Source organism: Channa argus, chromosome 23, assembly GCF_033026475.1.
Source record: "Channa argus isolate prfri chromosome 23, Channa argus male v1.0, whole genome shotgun sequence".
Lineage (NCBI taxonomy): Eukaryota > Metazoa > Chordata > Actinopteri > Anabantiformes > Channidae > Channa > Channa argus.
Genome location: NC_090219.1, coordinates 1,375,539 through 1,388,799, shown reverse-complemented (window position 1 = coordinate 1,388,799; position 13,261 = coordinate 1,375,539). Strand labels below are relative to the sequence as shown.

General features: G+C 39.0%; 1 protein-coding gene across 1 annotated transcript; it reads right to left on the bottom strand.

Annotated features, from left to right (window-relative positions):
* Positions 1-226: 226 nt before the first annotated feature.
* gucy1b2 (guanylate cyclase 1, soluble, beta 2) lies at positions 227-13,076 on the bottom strand. Its single transcript, XM_067493944.1, has 15 exons — positions 13,010-13,076; positions 11,748-11,908; positions 6,420-6,519; positions 6,000-6,172; positions 5,867-5,894; positions 5,649-5,752; positions 5,463-5,564; positions 4,466-4,553; positions 3,722-3,918; positions 2,913-3,036; positions 2,682-2,830; positions 2,332-2,478; positions 1,829-1,983; positions 1,356-1,537; positions 227-411 (listed from the first exon to the last, which is right to left on the bottom strand). Exons 1-15 carry the CDS (start codon positions 13,074-13,076, stop codon positions 227-229), a joined length of 1,962 nt encoding a protein of 653 aa, XP_067350045.1.
* Positions 13,077-13,261: the final 185 nt, after the last annotated feature.

Here is a 13,261-nt window from a genome sequence, read left to right as displayed (position 1 = left end):
CATTACATTTGCAATAGCGAGAAAAAGTGTTGCTATTGAGGCAAAACTTGAAGCTGCATCTACAAGCAGGGAATTATAACATTTATTGATGTTCTCCATAACATGATTCAGTGGCTTTATGGACTGCAACAACTGTGTTAGAGTGAGGCTGAAGTGTATACCAGTATGGTCATTACAAATCTTGTCCACTGAACACAGATTTATTTGATTTTTATTTGCTTTCCAGTTAGAGTAAGATACACAGTGTGCTTTTGAAGTTGTTTATAGATGTATCAAAGCTGTTCTCACTGCTCTTATGTGGAGGGGTGATGTCCCAAGCAAAGGTGCATATGGGGTCTGGGTCAGTCATTCCATCTGAGGATATGTCCCTGTGCTCAGTCTCAGTTCTTAAATCGGGCTGTTCTTTGGACTCTAATTAAGACAAAAGTAAAGTTTTGCATATTAATAAACTTGTCCCACAAAATCCATTTATCCACCAAATAGGCAGCATGCCCCATAATGTAGTATTAGTTTAAGTTTAGACTTAAAAACATTTCAATATTTTGGGAGCATCCTATCTCAATGTGATTTTGCAAAACTAATCATGCATTTATCACCTCTAACTTGGGCTACTGCAAAATCCCACTATTAGGACGTCTCAGTAACTCCCTAAAAAGTCTCTCTATAATGTACTGTAAAATACTGCTGTGAGAGCACTGACTGGAATTAGCATAGGATCATATTAGTTTATCTCCACTGGCTCCCCATAAAATCTAGAATAGAATTTAAACTCCTCCTACAAAGGCTTTATTGGTCAAGCTCCATTGCATCATTTTAAATACTTCATACTACAGTATTATCCAAATATACCACTCCACTTTTGAAATACATGTCTGCCTGCGGATTCTGGAATTTCCCGAAGAAGAATGAGAAGCAGAGTCTTTAGCTATCAAGCTCCTCCTTTGTGGAACTAGCTTCAAGTTCAGGTTTAGAAGGAAGACATCCTCTCTATATAAACTTATTGTTGGAGCTGGCTCAGGTGACTCTGAATCAGTTCTTAGTTATGTTGCTATAGATGTATCCTGCTAGTTTCTCCCATTTTTTGTCCCCACTGTTGGCTAGGGCTTGCTCAGGGGGGACTATGGAAGGTCTCAACATTATTAAGTTGAAAAGATGATTTTTGTTGTGATTTGGCACTTCATAAATTAACTATTTGAACCAGTCATCTAATTAGTCCTATTCAGTATTCACCTGATTACATCTGGCTAATCACAATCTTTAAACCCACTTTTCTGTTACTTACTGCACATCAACAGACTATTATCCTAACACACACCGCACAGTTTAAATGTTTCCAAATTTTATTATTTTTATACCTTTACTGCTCTGGCTGTTAAGGTCCTTTTTGTAAAGATGGGTCCCCCCATCCCCTCTTCCCATGATGCTGTCTTCTGACACCAATGGGTTCCCAAACAGGAAGTAAGTGGTCATCAGTCCTTTACCCTTGACCTCGATTTGCCCACGCTCTTGTATGTTGAATCCTACATCCTTCAACTCTCTAGGGGGAGGTAAGGTGAGGTGAGGGGATGAAGGTGCAGGGCACCCAGAAAGACAAAGAAGCATAGTAAGTAAAGTTTGGGGTTAACAATTACAACTGCTATCTCACTTCCCACTCATCTACAGGTGCGCTGAAACATAGTGGCTGCCTTGGATTTGTGCATGTGTGCTACAGCGCTACAGCATATATACACAGAGTCTTTGGCAAATTTTAAAAACTGGTCTTGATCTGATTGCTCAGTACCTGACCAGTAACCTGCATGCACACAAATGTGCACGAACACACACACACCTATATGTGGAACTGCTGAGGTGAATATGGTCAGGTACCCCATGACTTTCCATTCTGGAGGCTGTGTTAACTGTATCTCCAAACAGGCAGTAGCGAGGCATCTTCTCACCCACCACGCCAGCTAACACTGGGCCAGTATGGAGACCCACACGGATCTGGAATATATATACATATCATGTGAGCACATAACTACTGGCTGGAATGCAAGATAGCAGTGGTGTATACCATGACATAAACCCAAGTAGCAAATGTGATGCTTTCTGCAGGTGGTAGTATCTAAACTGTTTTATTAATTTGGAAGCTGAAATCTCTGACATAGAAGAACCTCACACACTCAAACAATGAGTAAACAATGGAGGCAAGGTGAACAATGGGAGAGCTGGCAGCCGACACACTCCTGCTTGAACATCCATATGTTCATTTCGAATTCATAGAATATTCATGCAAAACACTGTGTGCTTTAAATTATAAAACAAAATTGACAAGATTTCAAAATATCTCACCTGTATGGGTTCGCCTGTTACAGGGTTGGTGACCTCTCTGGCGGCTATCCTCATACCCAAAGCAAAGTTTGCCACTCTGTGAGCGTGGCTTTCTGTAGGGACTGGAACGCCACCCACCACCATATATGCATCACCAATAGTCTCAACCTTTAGGAAAACCAGTAAACCCTAAGGCACTTAAAAAAAATCCGGTATCTGATTCCCTAATATGAAATTCAAATGTACAATGTACCATACAATACACCCTTCAAATATAAGGAATGCTCTTCACTCAAAGAACCCAAGTTACATATCAAATCCAGACAATCTGGATAGACCTCCAGTGGGGATGATGACATGAGAGCTAATACCTTGTAGATGTCATGTACATTGGTAAGATGGTCAAACTTGGAGTACATGAGGTTGAGCATGTGAACAATTTCGATGGGCTCACAGGCAGCGCAGATGTTTGTGAAGGTTACCACATCGCTAAATAAAATGGTGCACATGTCAAACTCCCCTAAAAAAAGACAAGACACTTTAATAAAGCAACAGACAGATATGTGGACAGAGGCAGCTGGTTGATAAATGGGCAGACTCACCTGCCTGCACACTCTTCCCATCCTTGAGCTGATTGGCGATATGACGTGGGAGCATGGCATACAGCAGAGTCTCTGTCTTCTCTTTTTCAGCCTCTAGGTGCCGGGACAGGATTCTTAGTTCCTCCTGTAGACACACATAGACTATAGCATAAAATGTTGAAATCATTTAGAATTTTCTTTAGATATAAAGATATAAATCCATATACAGTAAACTATGGAAAGGGCTTCTTTTTAAAACATTTAAAATAAACTAAACCCAGAAAATTGTCCGCACTTATATAGCGCTTTTTTATCTTACCAGACAAAGCCCTTTACAATGTTGCTAAATAATTAATGAACAATGTTGCTTATATTAGATATAATATAATAATATATGACACACACACACTCACACACCAGTGACAGCAGAGCCGTCTTGCAATACAGTAGCATCAAATTGGGGTTCAGTTTCTTGCCCAAGACACAAAACAGGATTGACTATTGGGATTGATGGGCAACTGCTCTACCTCCTGAGCCACAGCTGCCTGAACTGAATTTGATATAATAATACGCTTTGGTGAACACTGCCGTTGTGAGACTGGAAGTTACATTTACTGTGGATTTACACTCACTAACTACTTTTTTAGGTATTAGCCCAACATATTTAAAATTAATGAGATGGCTGAAACATTAGAACCACCTCTTAATATAATGGCTGCCACTAACAATTATGACCTCAGTGATTACCACATACCTGCTTGTAACCTTGTACAAGATCTACAAGTTTAGAAATGACAAGAAAAATGTGAAAAATTCTCTTTCTCTCTTACTTTTTTCCTCTCAAGCTGGTTGGTCAGCTCCATCTCAGCCAGCCGTTGCTGGTTGAGGAGAACCAGGTCTCTGGTAACATCGTGGTTGGCTAGGTCAGCCAAGTGAAGGCCGACATCTTGAAGTTCCTGGAGGCTCCGTAGCTTTGGTGAACACAGGTACAGCATACAGCCAAGGGAATCCATCCACAACATCTGGCCTACAGATAAAATAAACACAGTCATTTCAGTGATCCCTGATCCTGTTCTTGGTTATTTGCAAGCGCTTGTCAATTTCCATCCATTATGCAAACCGCTTATCCTGTTCTAGGGTTGCAGGGGTGCTGGAGCCTATCCCAATTGTCATTGGGCAGAAAAAAACCCCAGAAAGGCCACAGCCAGCAAGTGGATTCATACCGAGAAACTTCTAGTTTCAAGATGGCAGCACTAATCCCACCACACCTGTGCTCTGATAGGACTTTGCTTTGATGTTTTCTCCTTGACTTAGATTTTTGCTGCCTTGTACCTCACTTGTAAGTCGCTTTGGATAAAAGCGTCTGCTAAATGACTAAATGTAAATGTAAATGTGCTGCTCCCCTTGTCCCTTTCCCTTCTAAAATAATTTTTCTCCAAGGGAAAAGATGTGGACACCAAAGCCTGTCCCTCATCACGATGTAATGCTGTGCAGATTCTGGTTAAGCTGATTTGATTGATTGTGGTGGTGGCTGGTTTCTAAAATGTTCTGAAGTGCAGTTTATAAAAACCCACCTCTTAGTTTGAGCAGGGTGTCTTTGTAGCTCTTCAAGACAAACTGACTGTTGATGAATTTCCTGATGCTCACAATAGTAAATGTCACCTAGCAAACAGAGGTAGAGAGGTCTAAAACAATGATTCAATGTACATGAGAAAAGACCTCTTTATACAGCAGATTTAAACTGCCTGTCCTATGTAGGATTCATGTTCGCACGAAATTGCATGGGATTAAGAAAACAATATATATATGTGATCCAGAGTTACTGTTTTTAATAATTTAATTGATAACACCCTTACAGTTTGCAGCCATATCAGAGTGATAAAAGGGAACTTCACAAATTTTCACCTTGTTTTCTATGGTTTTAGTTTTGTGAGTAAATGTACTTTAATGATTTTAAACTTCTCTCTGACATCCCTGTATTAAAATGTTTCTCTGCCTCTAGCTTAAAAACTCCAAAACAAAGTTTTTCATCAATAGGTGTTCAGATGATGTCATCAGGACCTCTGGAAAAGCAGGTTAACCACGATTACAACATCCATAGTATGAGCACCAAGAAATCATAATCTGAACTGAAGGTGCCTCCAAGTGATGTCATCTTGATGAGTTTTTCAGCTAGAAGTAGAGAGATATTCTATTATAGGGAAGTCAGAGGGATGTTTCATTTACATGTACTATCCACTAGAAACAAAAACAGCAAGTCAAATTACCGGAGGTGTCCTTTACGTGACACTGTATGTATATCTTAATTAACTGAATATATATGTATGTTCAGATTGAAATTTAAATTAATTAATAAAAATTACCAAATTGGTTCATAGACCCTATACTATGTCCTATATATCTTAAGGTATTGAAACAACAGCAATAATATATGTGATTCGGTTCTTCTCCAATTTCTTTTGTCTTTGTACTTTACTACACGCTTCTCTGCTTATGTTTACTGCTGTATGCTATATTGCCACACTGCCATTCCTCTGATTGTAAACTCTGGCTTTGTGATGTTTTTTTTACCTGTGGGTGTATAATGGTGAAGTACTGGTTCAATCTAGCACCTTTGGCCTGGAGACCTGGAACAAACTTCTGTATGTTCACTCCTGTTTGCCTCACTTTCAACTGACAGTCGAGGACAGAGCAGATGATTAGGCAGCAGAAACACACATGATGAGCATGAGTTTGGGCCAAACCAAAAATATTTACATGTTCATCAAAGACAATATGGAAGGGGAAAGCATTGCAGAAAGTTTTCTCTTCCATCCACAGCTTGTCTGGGTAGCTTGGAGTGAAGGTGGGCTGTGGGCTGCCTGGGAAGGAAAGAAAACTCAAGACATTGCACCACTGTAATAATTATATAGTAAAGAATGTCAACAGTGTGTTTCAACTGTTGTTTATGTGTAAACAAGACTCTTTTCCATTACCTTTTTGTGAGAGAACCACAGCTCTGTCCTCCTGCAGAAAAACAAAGTAAAAGTGGATCAAGAATCGATAAAGTGCATGTTATAAACAGAGTATATTAAAAGAGACCATGTACATACACCCACAGACACCCACCCATGTGTCACTTAAATCAGCCTGGGGCCCCATATTGCAAGGTTGGTTGATCTGTTGAACAAAAAAAACAACATGCTCCTTCTTCCCTGTCCGCTCGTCTTCCTCTGATTGGTTAAGAACCACCATAGTCACTTTGCTATCAAAAAACTCACTGGCAACAGCCTCCATAATACCTGCAACAAGACGGAATAATGGAAAGACAATAAACATGGACAGTGGACGTAAATAGCAGTCTACTGCAGAGTAACTTAACGTCTACACAAAAGGTGTAGTGTTAGCAGCCCATTAGCAGAGCCACAGCCACTTCGGGCGAAACAAACATCTGAAAAACGTGGATAGAACTTCTGCATAAGCACTGAACTTAGATCAGGATCAGGATCAATGCTGTACTAAGAATGCCATTTAGGGCGGTTACTTTACCAGGTACTATATGGTATAGGCCTTTCCTGTCCGAATAGTAATGAAGTAGCATCTTCCCATCGTCTGTCATCTCCACTCGGAAAGACGGCGCATTCATTTCCTTAAAAACAGAAGGTATGATATAGATTCCACCAAAAGGTACCGTTAATAAAATGCCTGGTTTGTATGGACTACAGCTATGTAGCTGCATATTTTGTGTACTTTTTAGTTACATTGTAATGTTTGCAGATATCTGGGGAAAATGCTCCTTGAGACCAGAATCTTTACTTTTCATCCAGCTTTCCTATATACAAACTGATATTTATAATGGATTATAACTGTAAATACCACTTATTTTATCTCTCATGTAGCCTCATGTCTGTAGATCCCCCTGGCTCCATGACTATGCAGTATCAGGTCCACATCAAACATGCCACATTTGCTACCAATATCATTTTTTTGTCATGCTTGTGTTGTTCCAGTGCACACAAAAAAATTAGCATGTGAATACCAAAACATTTGCAATTGGAACGATTTTCTGAGAGAACATTGTCTGGCAGAATTGCTAGGGTGTCGATATTTTTGACCATGACTGTATACACATGCATATATAACTATTATTATATTGTGATAGCAAGAAGAAACAAAATAATATTAATGTTAGTAATATCAATAATAATAGTAATAAGAATGATAATGATGATGATGATGATAAACAATAAGCTGATAACAGCAATAGCAAGAATTAAAATGATTAAAACAAGACATAATAAAATAACAATAATAATATTATGATGACAATAATAATGGTGTTTAAAAAAAAATAATTAATTTATTAATTAAAAGAAAAGAAAAAGTTAACAGCAACAATGGTAGTGATAGTTAAGTAGCAGGTAAAAAAAAAATACTATAACTACTAATACTACTACTACTGATAATAATAATGGACAACTACTGCTAATAATAATAATTTTGATGAAATTAATGAGTGATAGTACTGTATTTCCAAAAAGTCGTTTTAACTAAAACTTAAAAAAATGGGTTCCAGGTTTCAATGAAGTTTGATATATTGTTTTAGTATGTAGATGATGTTTACTCGATGATTATGTATTATGTGAGAATATTTGTCCTGTGACTGACATGTAGTGGCTTTTAGATTTCCAGTTTTAAATAATTAATTAGTTGGTGAGTGTTAGAGAGATGATTACTGGGTTTCTTGGATATAATCAACTTCTCTGATGGCCCAAGTTGTGTGGAAGTAATTATCTGTGTTGATTAATCCCATTTTAAACATTTTCCTTTGAGTGATGTGGGTTCAGTGCATTTCCTATATGTGTGTTATTCTCAAACAGGTGGGAAAGGTGAGAATCTGGGTTGTGCCATATTGGGGTATAAGGTGTTAGTGTTGATTTTGTGAGCTTTCCACCAGGCTTTCAGAGTGAATGAGATATGTATTTTCTTAAATTTTTTATTGTTTTGAACTGATTGTGGCACAAGTGAGATCTTAAACTGAAGTAGGTTTTTTTCTAGGTCCATCCATGAATTGTTGTAATTATCCATTTCACTAAGTATTACAGTTATGTTGCTAGGAAGTAGTGTTGGAAATTAGATATGAGGACGCCTTGTGATTTTTTTTGTTTTTACTGTAATGTTGACAGGGAGATTTTGGAGTTTCTGTTTTTTCCAGTAAAAGTTAGATATTAGTAAGTCAACTGATTTAAAAGTGTGGCAGCTGTAGGGAACATTGAGAACAAATAGCTGATTTGAGGTTAAATCCAAAAATATTTACTGTAGCGATTTGTCCAGTGAGTGAAAGTGGAAGGTTGGTCGAGTGGCTGACTTTTTTTAAAAATAGGGATATTGTTGAAATTGAAAAGCTCTGATGGCCTAAGGGAAATATTAATACCTAAATATTAAATATTGCCAATATATAAAACGAAAGATTTCTGTGCTGTAGAATCCCAGGCGTTTTCGAAGGGTCGTAGTTAATTTATTCTAATTTATAATGTAATTTTAGATTACGGAAAATGCATTCTTCTTCTTTTCCTTTCTGCTGTTCCCTTTCAGGGGTCGCCACAGCGAATCATGTGCCTCCATCTAACTCTATCCTCTGCATCCTCTTCACTCACACCAACTAGCTTCATGTTCTCTCTCACTACATCCATAAATCTCCTCTTTGGACTTCCTCTAGACCTCCTGCCTGGCAGCTCCAACCTCAGCATCCTTATAGCGATATATTCACGGTCTCTCCTCTGAACATGTCTAAACCACCTCAATCTGGCCTCTCTGACTTTATCTCCGAAACATCTAACATGAGCTGTCCCTCATATGTACTCATTCCTAATCCTGTCCATCCTCGTCAGTCCCAAAGAGAACCTCAACATCTTAAGCTCTGCCTCCTGTCTTTTCTTCAGCGCCACTGTCTCTAAGCCGAACAGCATCGTTGGTCTCATCACTGCTTGAACTGTCTTTCCTTTCATTCTCACTGATACTTTCATCAAACAGCACACCTGACACTTTTCTCCACCTGTTCCAACCTCCTTGCACACGGCTCTTCACCCCTTTTCCACACTCTCCGTTACTCTGAACCGTTGACCGTAAGTAATTAAAGTCCTGCAACCTCTTCACCTCACCTCTAAGCTTCATTCCTCTATTTTCCAGAGCAGACCTCCACCTCTCTAGATTTTCCTCCACCTGCTCCCTGCTCTCACTACAAATCACAATGTCATCCAGGCACTCCTGAACCTCCTCGTTCCACCACCAAGTCTCCTTGTCCACTTTCTTGTTTCCAGATGACACACCGAGTACCCTCCTACCTGTCTCCCTGATCACATTAGCAGTAGTGGTCCAGTCATCTGAAAGCACCTCCTGACCACCCAGAGCCTGTCTCAGCTCCTCCATGAAAACTACACAGCATTCTTCCTTTTTCAGCTTCCACCACTTCGTCCTCTGCTCTGCCTTTGTCCTCTTCATCTTCCTCACCACCAGAGTCATTTTACACACCACCATCCTGTGTTGTCTGGCTACACTCTCCCCTACCAATACTTTACAGTCACTGATCTCTTTCAGATTACAACGGCTACACAAGATGTAGTCCACCTCAGTGCTTCTACGTCTGCTCTTATATGTCACCCTATGTTCCTGCCTCTTCTGAAAGTGTTCACTACAGCCATTTCCATCCTTTTTGCAAAGTCTACCACCATCTGTCCTTCTGCGTTCCTGTCACCTATGTTCCCTTCACCTACATGGAAATCTGCACCAATCACCACTCTCTCACCGCTGGTGATGCCTGCCTCACTTCATCTAACTCACTCCAGAATTTCTCTTCTTCTAACTGACATGACACACTGACTGATTCGCATTTTTAATTTGGCATGTGTTTTATGTCGGATGCCCTTCCTGACACAACCCTCTGCATTTATCCAGACCTGGGACTGGACCAAAAAGACACTGGCTTGTGCACCCTTACAATTGCATTATTGTGGAAAATGCAACTGTATTAAATTTAATAATATTAAATGCTTCCTGTAGTGAGCTGTAGGGGTCCTGTAAGTCTAGTAGTGAGTCTGCATAAAGACTAATTTTATTGTGTGAATTTGTGTCCTGGATTCTTTAATTAAGCTAGCAGTTCTTTAAAGATGGCAAACAAAGACGGAGACAGTGGGCATCCTTGTCTGCTTCCCCGGTAAAGTATAAAACTCTTTGAGGTGACCCCATTTGTGATTACAGTGGCCCTGGGTGTAATGTTTTTATTCAATGGATGAACGACTCTCCGAACCCAAACCTGTGAACGGTTCTGAAAAGAAATGTCCAGTTAACTTTATCAAATGCTTTTCCTGTGTCTAATGATACAATTAAAGTTTTTGTTTGTTTTTGTTGTGAAATGGTTATTAAGTTAATAGTCTACGGACCTTTTCTGATGGGTTCCTGTTTCGATAAATCGTGTTTGGTCTGGGTAGATTAATAATGGGGTGGCTGTCTCTATTCTACTAGCTAGTGCTTTGGTAAAGTAATGGTAATGTTTAGATCTGTGTCGAAACTTGAGAGGGGGCAGTAACTGGAGAGATGGATTGAGTGTTTATTGAGTTTTAGTAAAAGGGTCATGATGGCTGTATTCACGTGTGCTGGTATTGTTGAGGTAGTTTTTATATCCGTGGTTACTCTGTAAAATAATGGTGACAAAATTTGCCAGACGTGTTTGTCTGAATTTGAATTCTGCTGGAAATCCATCAGGACAGTGTGACTTTTTATTGGGCATTTTAGTTAGTGTTATATGATGTTCATCGATGGCGAGAGGTGCATCTAAGCTGTTCACGTGTTGTGGGTGCGGGATACTGGCCTGGGACTGGGATAGACTGGGATAGCGTTGGCAAGTCTGCATCTTCCACAGAGGATATGCTGGTTGTGTTCATTTCTTCAAAGTGTTTTTTACAATGTCCACCAGAATGCACTTTGGGTAAACCCCAACTTCCTTGTTTGAATCACTTGATAGTTTACTAGAACCTTCTTAAAGCCAACAAAAAGCCCTTCATCATAGTCCCCCCCAAAAATCCTCCATACTTAGTTATTTGGATCTGAGACCACTTGCACAGCAGCTCTTTGCTGTGCGGTTCGTAAGAATGTAGAAGAGGCTTCCTCTCAGCAACTTGCAATTGCATTAAGACGACCCTCTTTGTCTCTGGTGAAAACACAACTATGTTTAGCTACAGGTTTGTGATACCCACCTTGTGTCTCTTACTGTGGGCAACTCTTGAAAGTAAGAGTCCAGAACCAGTGTTGTGCTTAGAGGTAAACCCTATTGTATTTAGTTGGGATCCCTCCAGTTCAAGAAATAATCCTGCCTCCTTCCCCACCAAAGATGTTACATTCCATATCCCTAGAATCAATCTATGAGGCTGGGAATCAGCACAATAAGGTGACATTGTCACTACACCAAGCTTCAGTTGCACCCTAAGCACTAAACACAAATTTTTAGCCCAGCACATAAAGGGCCCACAGGATAGCAGCTCCATGTAATGCCCATGTCCATGTAATGAAGCTTTATGATCTACCCTGGAACTACTTCGAATTAAATGGCTCTACCACAGGGTGCTGTTTCTAACAACACACCTCTCAGAAACACTGGGATATAAAACTTCACCACATTAAAGTTGTAATTCTTGGAGGGGATGTCTTTGCCAACACTGACATCACAGCCAGGTTTTTGAGTAGGGTAAATAAAAGCTGTTTACTAGCCAAAGAGCAGTCACTATAAGAATATTTGACAAAATCTTTGGTTGTTTTCTTTTAGTTATGAGGAGTAATTAGTTATGGGCACACAAACTGGCAAAATTACCCACAAAGGAATACCTGATAGGACAGAGCCAGGTAACTATGAAGAGCATCCAGATTTCCGATGAATTCAATGAGATTTCCTCCCAGTGTCCTCAACATCGTGTCATAGCCCGCTTGCTTACAGAAACTAAAAAAATGTTCTCCAAAAAGCTTCAGTAAAACATCAGCAGAGATATCTGCAACAAAAGACACATAAGAAAACACTGTCCAGATATCTAGATGGTATAAATGATCTTCTACTGTACATCAATTACGATTTTAAATTCTGGTCTCTCAGTCAACATGTTTGTCTGAATATAGTAATGGCAGCAAGCAATATTTAATTAAAGCACAGTCCCAAAAGTAACTATAGTGTGTATAATGAGACTCTTGACATGTCCTCAAAAAAAAAGAAAAAAACAATTCTTGTTATGGTTTACACGTCTGTGCCCAAAGGCCCAATGATTCATAAATTGGACATCTATGAAATTAATTATCACGTAGCCATGGCAGTGGAAAGTCTTCATGCTTTACAAAAGTGTAAGGTAACATAATATAACACAGTTCTTCAGTACAGACAATATAATTGGAAACAAAATGAAATACCAAACTATGTATTTAAAATTATTTTACTGTATAGGATTAAACAAACACTGAACCTGAAACTTTTACAACAGAAATAAAAGCTCCAAGCAAAAATATAAGTATTTACAATCATAAAGTGTTGGTCCAAATTAAGCTTGGAACAACTTGTATTTCCATTTAATATTTCTGTTGATTGTTTTCTGAACCCTGAATAATAAAACAAAGAAAAAAGCCCTTCTGTGCATTGGCATTTCCACTGGGAGTAACCTGTTGTAATTCAACAGGGACATTGTTAACACCTGAGTTAACACACACATACACAGACATGGGCTCACATTTTGGACACCTGCAAACTCTCTTTAATAATAATTATTAGTAATTATTTCAATAATTATTATTAAAATAATGTAGTCAATTGTTTATAACAATTTCTACATTTATGTCACTTAGTTTCTGAAGCAAATATCTGTATGTGTGTTCTCAAATGTATAAAAACTGTTGTGGTAAAAAGTGTGTACACAGGGAAAAAAGTAGGTCCCAGACAAATAACAAGGGAACACGAAATTTTTTATGTTATTTTGATTAATAATCATTATTTGGTCTTTAATCTTTTTTATACTTCTCTTTGTGAATAGATGTCTGATATTTTCACCAAAACCAAACTATAATGCTGCATCTCCTACAGTTCCAGACGTAGTAAAATTAGAACTTACCCAGCAGGGAACAAGCCTCCTGCACCAGGCTTAGGGTAAGAGCGTCATCATAAACGGTATATGTCATAAAGGTATCCTGAACCCCAGATAAAGAGCTATAGAAAAATAGACATATAGACAAATTTGCATTCACATTATCCCAATCATCATCCTGACCCTGACATGCAACCAGTCATTAAGTGTATGTGCCCAAACCTCAACTTATCCCAGGTTTCTTGGCCAAACCTCTCCATCACCAGAGACTGGAGGCAG

Coding starts and splice junctions, on each gene's coding strand:
- gucy1b2 (XM_067493944.1), bottom strand. CDS start 13,076: ATGACATATACCGTTTATGATGACGCTCTTACCCTAAGCCTGGTGCAG. Junction 6,173..6,419: donor CCTATACCATATAGTACCTG/GTAAAGTAACCG, acceptor GTCTTGTTGCAG/GTATTATGGAGGCTGTTGCC. Junction 2,831..2,912: donor TGGGAAGAGTGTGCAGGCAG/GTGAGTCTGCCC, acceptor GTCTTTTTTTAG/GGGAGTTTGACATGTGCACC.